The 16,346-nt window shown below is 37.8% G+C and overlaps 1 protein-coding gene and 1 long non-coding RNA gene across 3 annotated transcripts; both read left to right on the forward strand.

Annotated features, from left to right (window-relative positions):
- Window positions 1-904: 904 nt before the first annotated feature.
- Window positions 905-3,028, forward strand: LOC117132374. The gene is made up of 2 exons (XR_004455950.1): window positions 905-1,032; window positions 1,118-3,028. It is a non-coding gene; the product is annotated as an uncharacterized LOC117132374 (long non-coding RNA).
- Window positions 3,029-3,178: 150 nt separating this feature from the next.
- Window positions 3,179-5,674, forward strand: LOC103858705 (F-box protein At1g80960). Of its 2 annotated transcripts, none has more exons than XM_009136108.3 (5): window positions 3,179-3,753; window positions 3,927-4,145; window positions 4,216-4,839; window positions 4,915-5,103; window positions 5,228-5,674. In XM_009136108.3, exons 1-5 carry the CDS (start codon window positions 3,730-3,732, stop codon window positions 5,546-5,548), a joined length of 1,377 nt encoding a protein of 458 aa, XP_009134356.1. In that variant the 5' UTR covers window positions 3,179-3,729; the 3' UTR covers window positions 5,549-5,674. The 2 variants fall into 2 exon arrangements, with proteins under 2 accessions (XP_009134356.1, XP_009134357.1); XM_009136109.3 differs by having other exon boundaries at window positions 5,231-5,674.
- Window positions 5,675-16,346: the final 10,672 nt, after the last annotated feature.

Genomic DNA, 16,346 nt, shown 5'->3' on the forward strand with positions numbered 1-16,346 from the left:
GATTTCTAAGAAGAGAGCAGAAGAGATCGTAAAACTACAAACCCAACGACGATGACGAAGAAGATGAATCGATGAAGCCACAAGTGGTAACCATTCATAAGATCTTCTCTGATGCTAACATGCCGCCGGAATTTGACGAAATCGATGAGAAAGAAGGGTCCAACGATGATTCTGATGGTGAAGACCACATAAGATTCAATCTGGAATCACCGAGGCTTTTGTATAACTGATGATTTCAAGGTAATACTTATCTTTTTATTAAGATTTTGGTTGAACTCTGAAATGTAGAAAGAGTGTAACAGATGATGGATCTCACTGTAATTCCATTTGCAGACGCATTCAAAATTTCTCTCAAGTCTTTTATGAAGAATAAAAGAGATGATGCAATGGTGAGATCTATTTAGCATAGAAAACCCATTCTGATATGCAAAGTTTAGAATATAGTTTCGAGTTTCCATGATCGTGTCTCGGTATTATCAGCACAGAAGCGTCTTATTGCTCAGATGCCAGCAGAAGAGTATGTTTGAATGAAGGCCAAGGATCACCAGAGCGCCTCTCACCTCTTCCTCGCTTTCTATCCGTTGGAAGGACTTTCCGACTATCACTCCGCGGCCGAGTTATTGGTAAGGCTATATCCCTTAAGCATCATCCTCACAGTTTTTAATAATCCAGAGAAATGTTATTTGCAGTATAGTGAACGTCTGATTGAATTCATTTTAAAACAAGTGTATGTAAGTTGGGCTCCTTCGATTCTGGGAAAGCTTGGAATGTGAAGAAAAGTGGAGAACTAATGGGAGTTGATCTGATACTGGTTGATGGAAAAGTAAATGCGCTTAAAGTCTGTTTTGATTATTAATTTGGCACCTGTAAAAGAAAAAAATGATTCTTGATGGTACTAGGAGCAAGCAAAGCTTCAGATTTGCGGACGCCCATGTTTTGCTCCTATTCGAAGAGGTCCCTGAGAGCAGAAAATTCATCCCCAAGGTTATGAGGAGTTGATGTCATTAGCTAATACCAATTCCGAGTTGCCTGGTTTGTTTTATTCACATCGTTCCCATCTTCTTAATTATTGATAATCATCTCATACAGGCCCATAATTCCATATGTTTTATTCCAGATATTTTGGTAAGTTTATGGATTTTACTTCCACTTTCTATGAAGAAACACAAAAATACTCAGCGAATTATGGCCAACCTCCGCTTTCAGGGGTCATACCAAACTATTCCCTTCATGTTGTTAAACTCTTTACGAAAACTTCTGCTTAATCATTTACTTGACTCCTCCACAGGGAGGTGATAACAACCCTGGCCATGATATTCCAGGAGCTGGAGCTGTAACAACAGACCCTTCTCAAAGTGTTGAAAGAGGTATTCATGACAACAGCAACAGACCCAGTAACCATGTGATGGTGGAAAGCCTCTCAGGAACTGTTACTGAACCAAGTGACATCCCTGTTTCATCTGACATGTCTTCTGCGGAGTCCGTCGAGGAAGTGTGTGCGCACTCTGCGAAGAAGCCACACCATGGTTAAGCTTCAGATTATTGGAGTAGATACAAGGTCGCTCAATCTCACAACTGCTTTTTTAACCAGTTTTTAAATTGTTTCATAAACCGAATAAGTATCACTTTGAGCTATTTTCCTCAGTGTTTTAACTTATACGTTTATTTATTTTTCTCTATGAATTCTGCATCTTTCTTTTTAAACAATTTTGAACCGTAGAACTGGTTACATAGACTAATATATTGTTACTCCTACAAGCTGTTTCATTTTCATTTTCTGAAAAATATATTCCGGAACTGAGAAAAGTGAGTTGTGAGATACTTTGCTCTGTGTTTTCAAAGCATATCGTTATCTTTATCATGTTATTTTCAATTTCAAGAATCGAATGTGTGTGTGTCCTCAGCTATTATGCCCCGCCGTAAGTGCATTTTATTAACTTAAATAAATTATGTCTACTCCAAGAATTCTATTTTTGCTTATGCTTTTAAATTGTTGGTCATCGAACTACTGGCTGGTTACAGAGGTTAAGAATATTCAAAACAGCTAAAAAAAAGATTATTCAACCCCGTCTGATCCTGTCACACATACACTAATATTCCGTCTCCTCATCGTATTATCCATAGGTCATAACAAAAACTGAGATCAACCCACTAAAGTAAAGTTCCAACTCGAAACTGTTTAAGTCATCATGCCAATTTTTTTTTAAAAAATTAAACATCTCTGATACCCTTGATTCCAGAGACTCAATGCGCTGCTAATGGTTACACTAAACATCACACTTTATTTTTACAGATTTTACAGATGCTAATGGTCGCACCTTTCATCAAATTCGAGCAATGACAATAAAAAAAAAAGAAATTTACAGATTTTCATTTTTATCACGAAGTTCATGCTTTAAAAAATTAGTAAGAAACAAAATGATGAACCTCCAGAAATCATTGAAAAATCATTGTAAGTTTCAAAACAGAAGCTCTCCAGTTTTGATGTGCATAATTGTTTGTTTGATGACATATTCTTTGATTGTTTTGGGATGAAATATAAAGTTATTATGTTGTTTTGTACCATTTAATTATTAAATTATATATATAAGTTTTTCGATGTTATCGTTGTTACTAAGTGGAAACTGAAAATGAGATGTTTGATTAGATAGGAAATATATATTTTCATTCAATATAGCCAACACTAAAACAAATAAAAAAGTTTAGTTACTTCTTTAAATTTTATTTTTTGAAAAGAAAACTAATTTTCAGAAAACATTTATATGCAGTTTGGTTCATTTTAATTTTCAGATTATTAATGATTACACTACATTTAAATTATTTTGTATGATAGGATATGAAACTCAAGTAAAATTTTGTTAGAAATGTAATGCTTATATTAATTTATAACACTATTAACTTATAAAAATATTTTCAAATAGCACGAGCGAAATTTCCAACAAATATTTTTTTTAAGTTCAACAAATGCCAAAATATTTTACAAAACATAATTAGTAAAACACCAAAATTAAAGAAAATTCAATTATAAATTGAAAATTTATCATAAACTGAAACAAACATATAATATAAAAAATCATTCATTGTTACATAATATATACTAATTATTATTTACGAAATTATTTAAACTATTTATATGTTACTTTAGAATATAAAATTTTTATAATTTTATCACATTAAATTTGATTTTTAATTTGATTTAGCTTGGAGGTGGATTAATATTTTATTATTATGAAAAATTAATTTTTATAATAATATTAAAATCTGATACTCTTAGAAATAAAAAAATATTAGTTTTATTACTTTTGATTTTATTCAACTATATCAAATTCAAAATGGAAATAAAATAGAAAAATATGAAGTATTACATTTTCCTTAATTTTAAATTTAATAATTTTGTGTTTTCTAGAAAGAAAAATTGTTAGTGGTCTTTTCATCTCAAACCAACAAAACTTAATTAAATTTACAATAAAGTTTTAGAATAAAAACAGATTTCATTTATTATTTTCAGTATAAATTAAAATTTTAAATATTTTATATAATTAATTATTTTAATATAAAATAGTTTTAATGTAAATTCACCCGCCCGTAGGGCGGGCCAACCCCTAGTTGAAATAAAAGGAGAAAAAGTTGTACGAAACAAATAAATTTCTTTTTGTTTTCTGTCGTCTGAGAATCTTAGGTTTTGAAACAAGTAAAAGCTACAGGCTTCAAAACTGTGAATATTCACATATGGAGAGATCATCATCTGCGCAGGTAATATTTGATTGGATTAGCAAATTTTCTCGACATGTTTGAGTGATATCGTTTTCTTCGATTTTAATAGAAAAAAAAACATGTATGGGTTTAATTACGCATAATGAAATTAAAACTGCAAACATCAAAAGTATTCTAACCAATTACTTCGTCTATTGTTATCATCTGATCAGGTGAAAGATGTTGATAATATCAGCAAACTCCCGAATGATGTATTGCTCTTGATATTATCAAGACTTTCCACAGAAGAAGCCATAAGGACGAGTGTTGTTTCGAAACGATGGGAACATGTTTGGAAGCAATTGTCTCATCTTGTCTTCAACATTCCACGAATTATCAATTCCACAGAGCTGCGTGATAGTTTGAATCGAGTTGATATATTGATTACTAAGGTTGCCTTTCCTTTTTTCTAATCAGTTTTTTTCTGCTTTTCAGTATCTTACATGTTTTTAATGGTTTCAGGTTATAAACAATCACCGTGGACATCTAGAGAGTTGTGTAATCAATCACTTCCCATACCACGGTGTAACTGGAATTCTTAATACTTGGATCCAATCAGTGACTTGCGTGAAACACACAAAGGTTCTTACACTTACCAACGATTTTCTTTGTCGGAATCCAACAAATAAAATCTTTGACATTCCCACAAACTCCTTCTCTCACCCGAGCCTTACGTCACTCTCTCTAAGTTCATACATTCTCAGAAGCTCACATCCTTTGATAAACTGCTCGAATCTTAAGACCCTCAAACTTGTATTAATCACTGCCCCCGAGGTTGGAGTCTTTAACCGGGTACTCACATCTTGCCCCTCTCTGGAGGTGCTTGTACTAGACATCGTTTGCGTCGACAACAAAAGTGGGATTCCTTTGAAGATTGAGAACAACACATTGAAAGTTTTGCATGTGCAGGCTATGCATTACATTGATGGTATCCAAGTGTCAGCTACCAGTCTAGATATTCTCATCATCGAAGATGCTTCTTTTGGGAGGGATGGATTTTTCCTCCGGTCCCCCAAACTCCAATTTGATAGGAACTTTTGGGCTCCAGGGAGGTTTGTGCCTCACATGAGCTACAACATATCACAGGTATGAGTTTAGACTAAGTAAGTTGAATATATGTACATTGTTAAGGTATTTGAGTTTGACATAGTTTTTATTCAGGAGGAAAACAGCATTGTGCATGAAGAATTTATGAACAACATACCTCGTCCGTTTTTTAGATCGGTTGCAATTATGGCTGCATCCATGTCGGTGAGTGTAGATTTAAGGAATCAGACACAAGTGGAGAGATTACGACAAGTCCTACGTCTGTGGACTCGTAAAATGATGGGGCTTGAGATCATTTTTAAGGTATGTATATATATGTACATTGATTCATGCTTGTTTGCTTGCTTTAAAGTTGAAGAAGACACCAGTGCCTTGACTACCAAGTCTAAATTTGCTTTAATGGAACGTTATTTGGTATGTTGTGCAGCAGGATTACAACGATGCTACTACCACAGAAGAAAACAGTGAGTCTTGGCATAAGAAGTTTTGGAAGGATAATATTAACAAAGATGCCTTCCCCAGTGCCAAATTCCGTGTGAAAACTGTGTGGATGAATAACTTCAGCGGTTCAGAGGAAGAGTTTGCCTTTGCGTCGTGTTTGATCAAACAAGGGACGGTGGTAGATAAGATGATGATCAAAACGTCTTCCTTGCCTCCAAGGAAGAAGTTGGAGATAGAAGCAGCAGTGGTGAAGCTTGAAGCACTTCAAACAGAAGATGAAAGGGAACTTACCATTCATTGTTTCTGATAGAGTTTAATTTAGGTCAAACCTGTTCAACCTAATTTTGAAGATTTGTTACACTTTTTTTTTGTGAATGCTACGAACTTGTTCTTCTTTCGCTATAATTCAGATTGTGACTGCAATGCATCAAAATTGATTCTTCTTAGTGAAATCTTCTTCTTTGAGCCATTTTTTGGAACTGATTCTTTTGTTTTAAGATCAGTAGCACACATTCTTCGAGAGAACCCAACTAGAAATCTTAGAACTTATTGTTGGTGACATAGGATACCAAAGGGATTCATCAGAAGAATCAAACTAGTGAAAACTTGTGGAACAAGAATAACAAAACAGAGTGATGGCTCTAGGAACTGGTCATGCAGTAACACAAAGGATCTTGGCTGTCCACTTGGTGATGTCAGAGTAAAACATCTGATCACTCTTGAACAAATGATTAGCCTCAGGTCTCATGTAAGGATAATAACGGTACCTGGAAAAGGCTATTGCATTGAGATGAGGTTGTTGAACGAAATAGGTCTGAGCTGGACCAAATAAAGGCCTTGGAACAAACGTCTGGTTCTGTAATCCTTCTATATTAGCCAGCTGTTTAGCCATTGTGTACTGGTGAGTTGGTCTTATAATCTGAGGTCTCCAACCTGCAGCGTTAGGACCCGACCCAGATGCATAGCTGTGAACCATCCTGGTTGCTTTGTGGTCAACATCGTTGGAAAAGTGTACCACGGTTCACAGTTTGATAATCACTCCTAGGAAATTGATTAAAGATTTGAATTATTAGTGAAGAGACTAAGGCTAACATAATCCAACATTAGTAACAGAACTGGAAGCAGAACAAAACAGAGACAATAGGTCTAAAATTACCTACATAGATAACTGCTACATCAACTTTTTTTTTTGTATTTTCAGATGGAGAAACAAATCAAAATGGCTGCAGAAGCACAGGAGAAGCTCTTTGAGCTGAAAGAGAAATCGCAGCAGCAGCTCTTTGAGCAAAGAGAAAAATCGCTGGAGCAGAGCAACCGTGAAAAAAAAAGGGAAATGCAGGAACATTTAAATCAGATGAACAAGCAAATGCGTAGGAATATGGAAGAGCAGATGAGGAGGGAGGACGCTGGGTGCAACATTCTGTGACCAACCACTGTGGGCTCTCGAGCACCGATTATGGGAGCGCTTTTGTTTCAGTTTCTATTTCAATTTCCCCTATTTCCCTAAGTGGATTGGGATACTCGTTGCCTAATCCTTGTTTGTTTTGCTTCTTGTTTGCACCGTATGTACCTGTTTAAATATGTGTTTTGTAAGAAGTCATTTATTTTCTTCTTCTTGTGATTTAATAAAAAAAAAAAAAATACTCGAGAAAGAATTTCCTTTTTTTCTTCTTTCCTCAACAAATACATCAATAGTGATGAGTTTAGCATATTCTCTCTGAGATTAGTTACGACCACTTCGGTGTCCGTCTGCTGAGAGTAGACACTCAACGGGTTAAGGCTGCTTCGATTTGGCTAAAGTCGGTTTAAAACTCAGAGATTTTGAAAACTAACATTTTCACAAGTTGAGAGTTTTTTAAATCGAATTTTGTTTAATATATGTTAACAACTTTTGGAACCGATTGCTAGGATCTAGTTTCGATGATTCAAAACCCTGAAGATTGCAAACAAACAAAGAGAATAGATTTTTATGAGTTTTTAAGATGCAAACAGAAGCAAATATGAGTATGAAAAATATGATGATGATAACGATAATAAAACAAGAGAAATAAACAAAGGATAGGATGGAATCAGGCTGATGGAAGTGTGTCACTCTCAGCTTGATCAGAAGATCGAGATGGTGCTTTGCTTGCTGGATGTGTATCACTCTCAAGCTTGGCAAACGAAAAGGATGGAAGGATGGGTGGACTGAGGACGCCACAAGACTCTATGACAGTAGCCTTGATAAATCAAGAGACTTATGCTCTGGAGCTGCTTTTCACACACTCTAAAGACTGAATAGTTTTAAGAAAACTAGAAAACTAGATTTTCATTCATAAAAGTTCAAGGGTGATCTACAAAGACAAACTAATTGAGCTTATATAAGTTCTACCTTAGGACTTTCTTACAGTCTAAAATTGACTAAAGGAAACAAATAAACTCGAAATAAAAGAAAGGAAATCAAAGCTTTGATGACTCCATGGAATATAGCCGTTAGGCTTGATTTGCTCTTGAGCCAAAAGGAAACTTGTGGAGCCTTTGTATCTGGACAACTTATGGATGTAGCCACGGTTTAGAAGTCTCCTTGATATGCTCCTGAAATGATCTGATGGAGAATATGGCAGTTGTTCCTTCCATATTCTTGTTGAAGTCTTTCCTTGCAAGGAAATAGTATAAACGCATCCAAATATGGAAGGTTGGTGTAAATGAAGATCCGTCGGATCTCCTGTGTGCTGTCGCAGCTAAGGACGTCTTGGATGTCTTCTAGTTGGTTGAAATGATCTCCTGGATCCCATAGAAAGGTTTGGTTCGAACTAAATGGAAGTGGTTGGCAACTTTCCCAAACTGATGTCGGTTTGACCGATTTTGGAAAATTGATTGCATCTTGTTTTTTTCTTGGCCAATTCTCCTAATTTCGGGCTTTCTGGAAAGATGAGAAATTCATATTGAAGTCCGTGATTGATTCTGGAGAATGCTGTTTCATGGTTGGGCTGAAATTCAATTCTAAAGGCTGATACTCGCAACTGAACGATAAACAATCTTTCCTCAGGCGGAAATCAAAAGAAACTTTGACCTCTCCAATAGCGACAACCAACATGTGTATATCTCCATTCAGAAGAACCGAACACGATGCATGGCACCTAATTCCATGAAGACTTTCGACATACACTCAAGATCCAGTTAATCACAAAACAACAACATATATTTTACCAAATAAATTACCGTTGGAGTATATAGTTTTTTTTAATGGAAAAATTGCCATTGAAAAAATCATTCGAGGCCTCCCATCATTCAATATGCTATATTTTCTTCTTAATTACTATTATTAGCGATTATGAATAATTTGTTTTTGTTAAAAACTACAGTCCATGAAAATAAATTCATATTGTTTGACTGATAAAGCCTAATAAACAGATGAAAATGTATAATAATGATCAAATCAAAACCCCAACAAAAGAACCCAAAACTCCAAATTCAAGATTCAAGGTTCAATAAGTAAATTCCACTGTACCACCATCCTTAGCTCTTTGATTGTGAAGTGATTCTTGAACTTGAAGGTGTTGCGGAGCTCAACCGCATTTTTGCTTATCATCACATTCACAAGCTTTTGGGAACAGACGTCATCTAAGCCGCTTACATTTAAAAAAGAAGCCGCATGTGGATGATTAAACAATCAATCCCAAGCCAGGAGATCATCGTCGGTTGTGGATAGGACCGGGCTAGAAAAATTTTGGCCCATAAGCAAAAAAAAAAAAATTGGTCCATTATCTTCAAAATTTAGAAAAAATGGCTGAAAATACGGTCTAGTAATTCAAACTCTGCACTCTTTATGCGCGCATCCCGGCGCTCTTACCAGTAGAACTAATGTAAATTTTATGTTATTATTGGTCCTTTAAATATATATATATCTGTACGACCCCAAGTACATGTTTTATGCTTTATGTGCCTCTATTCAGACACTCTGCCCTGGACTTCCGGTCCCTTCTAAGAAATTATTATGTTTTAATAGGATTTTTGAATTTTTCTATTTCAAGCGAGTTTTGTTGTATGAATAACTAAAAAAAAATCGATAAAAACAATTCCAATATAGAACACATATAGATTTTGTGTTAGCAAGTTATTAAATCTAGAAGCTTCAACGAACGAAACAAGAACAATCTTAAAAAAATTGGTATCCGGAGAGGATAATGATGGTAGGACCTAGGAGGACTAGTTGTGTGAAGAGACGAAGAGCTTTTTGACTTTTTTAGAAAGAGATAATTAAAAAAAAAAAGATCGTCTCTCATTTAGGAAGAAGAATTAAGATGATTATGCAGCCAACAAGAGTCCCTTTTCATGTAAATTGATCAATGATAAGCTCGTAGAAGTTGCTTTGTGCTGCATTCTTGGTGTGAAACATTGTACAGTTACTAGTTATGAATCATACAACTTTTGTTTATGTAACATATTCTGATATTCATCTGAAACAAACTACACTTGCTACATATTAATGGAGGTCTAATAAGCCAAACTAAACCATACCAAACCAAAAAGGGATCTCTAATTGTCACTTCTACTTTAAAAAATGAGGCATTGATTCTTGAGAAAATTCATAGAACTTGTCATTATGTGATTGTATATGTTGGGTAAGCTTGAAGATAGCTTAAGTTATAAGTTTCCTATTTGTGTTAGGTTTATCTATAAGAGATTAGGAAACTTATAATTAATAAGTCCTAATGAGTTTAGGAAATAGAGAGATATATATATATGAGAGATCATGAGATGATCTAGTTGTGTGAGTTGAGAGCTTGAGGTTTTGAGAGAGTTTCCTCAAAGATTAATAAGAAGAGTTCTTATATATTGTGTTACATACATTGGTGATCGTGTGACTTGGATACTAGATTTGGTATCAGAGCTATTCAATTCAATCATGGGAGATATAGTTGCGGCAGTAGAAAAACCTAAAGGAGGAGGAACGTCTTCAATACAATGTCCGATGCTTACTACGACGAATTACACGGTATGGGCCGTAAGGATGAAGATACTTCTTAAGGTGCATAAAGCTTGGGAAGCAGTGGAGACAGAAGCTCCTGACACCGAGAAGAACAACTTAGCGCTGGCTCTGCTATTCCAATCAATACCGGAAAGCCTTATAATGCAAGTCGGAGAGTTCGACTTGGCAAAACAAGCATGGGATGCTATTAAGACAAGGCACGTAGGAGCGGAGCGTGTGAAGGAAGCTAGGCTTCAAACACTAATGTCTGATTTTGATCGTTTAAGAATGAAAGAAACAGAGAGTATTGATGATTTCGGTGGAAAGTTGTCTGAGTTAGCATCAAAGTCCGCTGCTCTAGGATCAACAATCGAAGAAGCAAAGATTGTTAAGAAATTTCTTTCAAGCCTTCCGCGAAAGAAGTTTATACAGATTGTTGCCTCACTAGAACAAGTGCTTGATCTTAACACAACAAGCTTTGAAGATATTCTTGGACGCCTAAAGGCATATGAAGAACGGATCAGCGAAGAGAACCAAGAAGAAGATGATAAAGGAAAGCTATTATACGCAAGTAATGAAGGACAAACTAGTCAATCTGCTAGACCCCAAGGAGACCACTCTTCTCGAACATATTCCGATGGAGGAAATCGTGAGTACAATGACCCATATAGGGGCAGAGGTCGTGGAGGACGCTTCTTTGGAAGAGGAAGAGGTCGTGGTCGTTATAACGGAGGAAGAAACTATAATGGAGGCGGAGGAAGAGGGGAAAACAGAGACGCATCTCACATTACTTGCTATCGATGTGATAAGCTTGGTCACTTTGTGGCCCAATGCCCGGAGCTCTTATTGAAGTTGCAGGAAGCTCAAGAAGTTGATAATGCAGAGACACAGGAAGCCGACGAGCTCATGATGCATGAGATAGTGTTCCTAAACGAGAAGAAGGTGCTGCCCGAAAAGTACGAAAGCAATAGTCGAGGAGAAAACATTTGGTATCTTGACAACGGAGCATCGAATCACATGACTGGAGATCTAAGGTATTTTTCAAAGCTCGATGATACGATCTCTGGAAAGGTACGTTTTGGAGATGACTCTCGTATAGATATCAAAGGCAAAGGCACAATCTCATTCACTGATATGAATGGAGATTCGAGAAGGATGACCGATGTTTACTTCATTCCGGAACTAAAAAGTAACATCATCAGTTTGGGGCAAGCAACAGAAGCTGGTTGCGACATAAGACTTCGTGGAGAGTTATTAACAATGCATGATCAAACCGGGAAGCTATTAGTTACAGCTAAAAGGTCGACAAATAGACTATACAAGGTGCGTATGGGTATAAAAGGAGGAACCTGTCTCTACTCAAAGGCAGAAGACGAGTCAAGTAGATGGCATGAGAGATTGGGGCATATAAATACAGAGACTATCCGGAACATGATGCAGAAGGAACTCGTTGAAGGTATATCTAAGGGTTTTATAGAGAAGAAAGTGTGTGGTTCTTGTTTACTTGGGAAACAAGCAAGACAAGCTTTTCCAAAATCTACCTCATACCGAGCTACAAAGGCGCTGGAGTTACTTCATGGGGATCTTTGCGGTCCCATATCACCGATGACACAAGCTGGTAACCGATACATCTTTGTTGTTATTGATGATCACACAAGGTATATGTGGTCAATGTTGCTAAAGGAGAAAAGTGAGGCTTTTAGCAAATTCAAGAAGTTAAGAATCATAGTTGAAAAGGAGATAGGAGAGAAAATACAAACCTTCAGAACAGACAGAGGGGGAGAGTTTGTAAGCCACGAGTTTGATGGTTATTGCGAAGGAGCAGGGATAAGGAGACATCTTACTGCGCCTTACACGCCACAGCAGAATGGCGTGGTCGAGAGAAGGAATCGGACATTAATGGAGATGGCAAGAAGTCTTCTCAAGCACATGTCAATGCCAAATTGTCTTTGGGGAGAAGCCATAAGACACGCTACTTACCTCATTAACCGAGTAGCAACAAGAGCCTTGAGTGATAAGACTCCTTATGAGATGTTGCGTGGAAAACGACCGAACATAAGCCACATACGAGTTTTTGGATGCGTAGGGTACGCAAAGATAGAGGGAGTACACTTGAAGAAACTTGATGATCGGTCACGAATGTTGGTGCATCTTGGTACGGAACCTGGATCAAAAGCATATCGTCTGTTTGATCCAAACACACGAAGAATTATTGTGAGTCGAGATGTCGTTTTCAAAAGTTGGAACTGGAATAAAGAAGAGACAGAAAAGGAAAGCGGTGGGAGCTTTGTTGTTACAGACAGCGTGTTTGGAGATAATGGTGAAGCAAGCTTGGCTCCTAAGGCAATCACAAGTGGAGAAGAAACAGAGGAATCTGAAACGATAAGCTCTGGTTTAAAACAGAGCACAAGTGAAGCTGTTTGTAGCGAAGATCAGTCGCAGTGTCTTAGAAGATCAGAGAGACAAACTCGTACACCAGCTTATCTCGAAGACTACATCTTATTAGCTGAGGAACTCGGAGAAGAAGTTCTGCTCTATCTAAACAACGAGCCAAGGAACTTTGAAGAAGCAAAGGGCTCGAAAGAATGGACAAGAGCTTGTGAAGACGAGATAGAGTCTATTGAGAAAAACAGAACATGGGATCTCGTTGATCTCCCGTTTGGTGCAAAACCAATAGGATTAAAATGGGTCTTCAAGCTAAAACTTAACGCCGATGGAAGCATCAACAAGTTCAAAGCTAGATTGGTCGCAAAAGGGTATGTGCAGCAGTATGGAGTTGATTTTGAAGAAGTATTTGCACCAGTAGCACGTCTTGAAACGATAAGGTTGCTTATTAACTTGGCTGCAACAAACGGATGGGAAATACATCACCTCGACGTTAAGACCGCTTTCTTACATGGAGAACTGAAGGAGACAGTATATGTTAGTCAACCAGAGGGTTTCGAGAAGAAAGGATATGAGAAGAAGGTCTACAAACTCAATAAAGCGTTGTACGGTCTGAGACAAGCACCAAGAGCGTGGAATAATAAGCTTAACCAGATTCTTATGGAGCTTGAGTTCAACAAATGTACGAAAGAACCTTCTGTCTATCGAAAGAACATAAAAGGCGAGCTACTTGTTGTAGCAGTCTATGTCGATGACTTGCTTGTGACGGGAACTAGCAAGAAACTTATTGACGAGTTCAAGAAGAGCATGGCTCGAAATTTTGACATGAGTGATCTCGGGAGACTGACCTATTATCTTGGAATGGAAGTAGTTCAATATGATCAAGGGATTACACTCAATCAGAGCCGATATGCTAAGAAGATACTTGAGAATGCGGGAATGGCAAAGTGTAATCCGGTTCAAGCTCCTATGGAGCTCGGCCTTGTTCTGTCGAAAGCAGAGGAAGAGAGGGAGATAGATGCGACAGACTACAGAAGGAGTATCGGATGTTTACGATACTTACTACACACAAGGCCCGACCTATCTTTTGCTGTGGGTGTATTGAGCCGTTACATGCATAGTCCAAGGGAGTCTCATGGTGTTGCGTTGAAACAATGCCTGCGTTATCTACAAGGAAGCGCAAGCTACGGCCTAATCTTTGAGAGATGTACGAAGATACCAAGATTGCTTGGGTATAGTGACAGCAGCTACAACGTTGATCCTGACGATGGAAGAAGCACAACCGGACACATCTTTTACTTAGGAAAGAGTCCTATAACCTGGTGTTCGCAGAAGCAAGACACCGTTGCACTATCAAGTTGTGAAGCCGAGTTTATGGCCGGGACAGAAGCTGCAAGACAGGCGATCTGGTTAAGGGATTTGCTAAGCGAGGTCACGGGTCGAGAAAGAGAGAAGATCACCATCAGGATCGACAATCAGTCCGCCATTGCCTTGACAAGGAATCCAGTCTTCCATGGGAGAAGTAAACACATACACTCTAGGTACCATTTTATAAGAGAATGTGTTGAAAGAGAGCTCATAGAAGTTGAGCATGTACATGGTACTGAGCAAAAGGCGGATATTCTTACCAAGGCACTAGGAAGGGTCAAGTTCAAAGAGATGAGAGACTTCATTGGAGTGCAAGAGTTGTCACAAGAAGGTTTCAAGCTTAAGAGGGAGAATGTTGGGTAAGCTTGAAGATAGCTTAAGTTATAAGTTTCCTATTTGTGTTAGGTTTATCTATAAGAGATTAGGAAACTTATAATTAATAAGTCCTAGTGAGTTTAGGAAATAGAGAGATATATATATATGAGAGATCATGAGATGATCTAGTTGTGTGAGTTGAGAGCTTGAGGTTTTGAGAGAGTTTCCTCAAAGATTAATAAGAAGAGTTCTTATATATTGTGTTACATACATTGGTGATCGTGTGACTTGGATACTAGAGTATATTCTTTAAGCTGTGTATTGTGCTTGTAATAATGATATTTTCAATCTAAAATAGATTAGTTGTACTTTCTAATCAAGTAGGTCTAGTAAACCGGGTTTGACCAAACCAAGCAGATCCAATGCTTCAACCCTTAACGATCTAACCAAACCAACATTTCTTGACGGTTGATTAAAGACCCATTGTTCTGTTAAATTCTCGCGCCTTTATAAGTTTCTATCACTTTCCTTGTTCGCTGGTTCTTCTCTCAATCTTTTTGATCTCTCGCCATGGCTACGTTTTCATCTGATAAGCCCGCCAAAGAAGAAGACGTGCAAACAGAGGAGGCTGATCCCGCCGAAACTATTACTGTTTTGAGATCATCGAAGAAGAAAGTAATCTTCATTCATTTTCTGTTACAAAGTTAGTTACAACGGATCCTCTTTATAGATAGAGTGAACCGGATCATCAGTATTAAACCGGAATCAATCACAATCGATTGAACCAGCTAAACCGAAAAACAGTCTAATACTTTGATACTCCAATAGAAACCACCGAAGAAGAAGTTCGAACAGAGGAAGATGAGCAGAGAGAAGAAGCTAGCGAGAGCCTTCTTGATTTCGATTCAGTCTATTCTCGTCTTAGTCTCATTATGGAAGACGAAGGAGCTTAGATTCAGAAACCTCAAGAAGATTCGACAATGGTAAAATCTTCAAACTTAGTGGTGATGATCAAGAACTACAAATGATTAAAGCCTATCGTCTCTGTTTTCCTCTGTTTCTTGTTCCATACTAATGATCCAAGTCTTAATCAGATGCAAAGGAGTTACCAAACGATGGAACGTGGCTTGACATCGTTTGCATGCGATCAGAGCCGTCGTCTCGCTCCTCAGAACCATGGCTCAACAACGTTTTCAAGTGGTAGTCTTGAAACTCAGTCACCATTTCAGCAGCAGCAGCAGCGATTGACAACTGCTCACAACCAGTCTCTTGGTACACTTTTTCCAACGATGGTTACCACACAGCAACCAGGATGGTCCATAAGAGACCACAGCTCTGCATCTGCTTGGAGTCCTCAGATCATAAGGCCAAATCAGCAGCACCCAATGGTTAACCAGCTGGCTGATATAGAAGGATTGCTGAACCAGACGTTTGTTCCAAGGCCTTTGTTTGAACCAGCTCAGGCCCATTTCGTTGACCAGCCTCATCTCAATGCAATAGCTTTGTCAATGTACCGTTACTATCCTTACATGAGACCTGAGGCTAATCATTTGAACCTGAGGATGCCTCATTTCAGGAGTAATCAGATGTTTACTCTGACATCACCAAGTGGACAGCCTAGATCCTTTGTGTCGCTGCATGACCAGTTCAACCCACGCCAAAGGTTTGTATTGTCCTTGGATGATGCACTAGTGTATGGACCGGTTCTTGAGATGGATCATCCGCAACCGCAGCAGCAGAGACAGCATCTTGACTTCCCCATAGATATGATTCACCGCCAAGCTTCTCCTAATGCACAGCAAGGACAACACTTTGTCTACCCGCTGGATATGATTCACCACCAAGCTTCTTCTCCCAATGCAGCAGCACCACCACCACGTCTCAGCTGAATCATCAACAGACGCAGCAACTTCAGCCTCAAACGCAGACTCAGAAGTTCAACGATGGACCATCTTCTCACTAAGGTCAACATCAGCATCAAACTTAACATGATTTGTCAAGTTTTGCGTTTTCACTAAATCTCTCTCTCTCGCTCGAATAGATTTTGATAAATGTAAGTTGTGATATGTTAGTGACTTGTTACTCA

This window comes from Brassica rapa, chromosome A03 (genome assembly GCF_000309985.2).
Source record: "Brassica rapa cultivar Chiifu-401-42 chromosome A03, CAAS_Brap_v3.01, whole genome shotgun sequence".
NCBI lineage: Eukaryota > Viridiplantae > Streptophyta > Magnoliopsida > Brassicales > Brassicaceae > Brassica > Brassica rapa.

Coding starts and splice junctions, on each gene's coding strand:
- LOC103858705 (XM_009136108.3), top strand. CDS start 3,730: ATGGAGAGATCATCATCTGCGCAG. Junction 3,754..3,926: donor AGAGATCATCATCTGCGCAG/GTAATATTTGAT, acceptor TCATCTGATCAG/GTGAAAGATGTTGATAATAT. Junction 4,840..4,914: donor TGAGCTACAACATATCACAG/GTATGAGTTTAG, acceptor GTTTTTATTCAG/GAGGAAAACAGCATTGTGCA.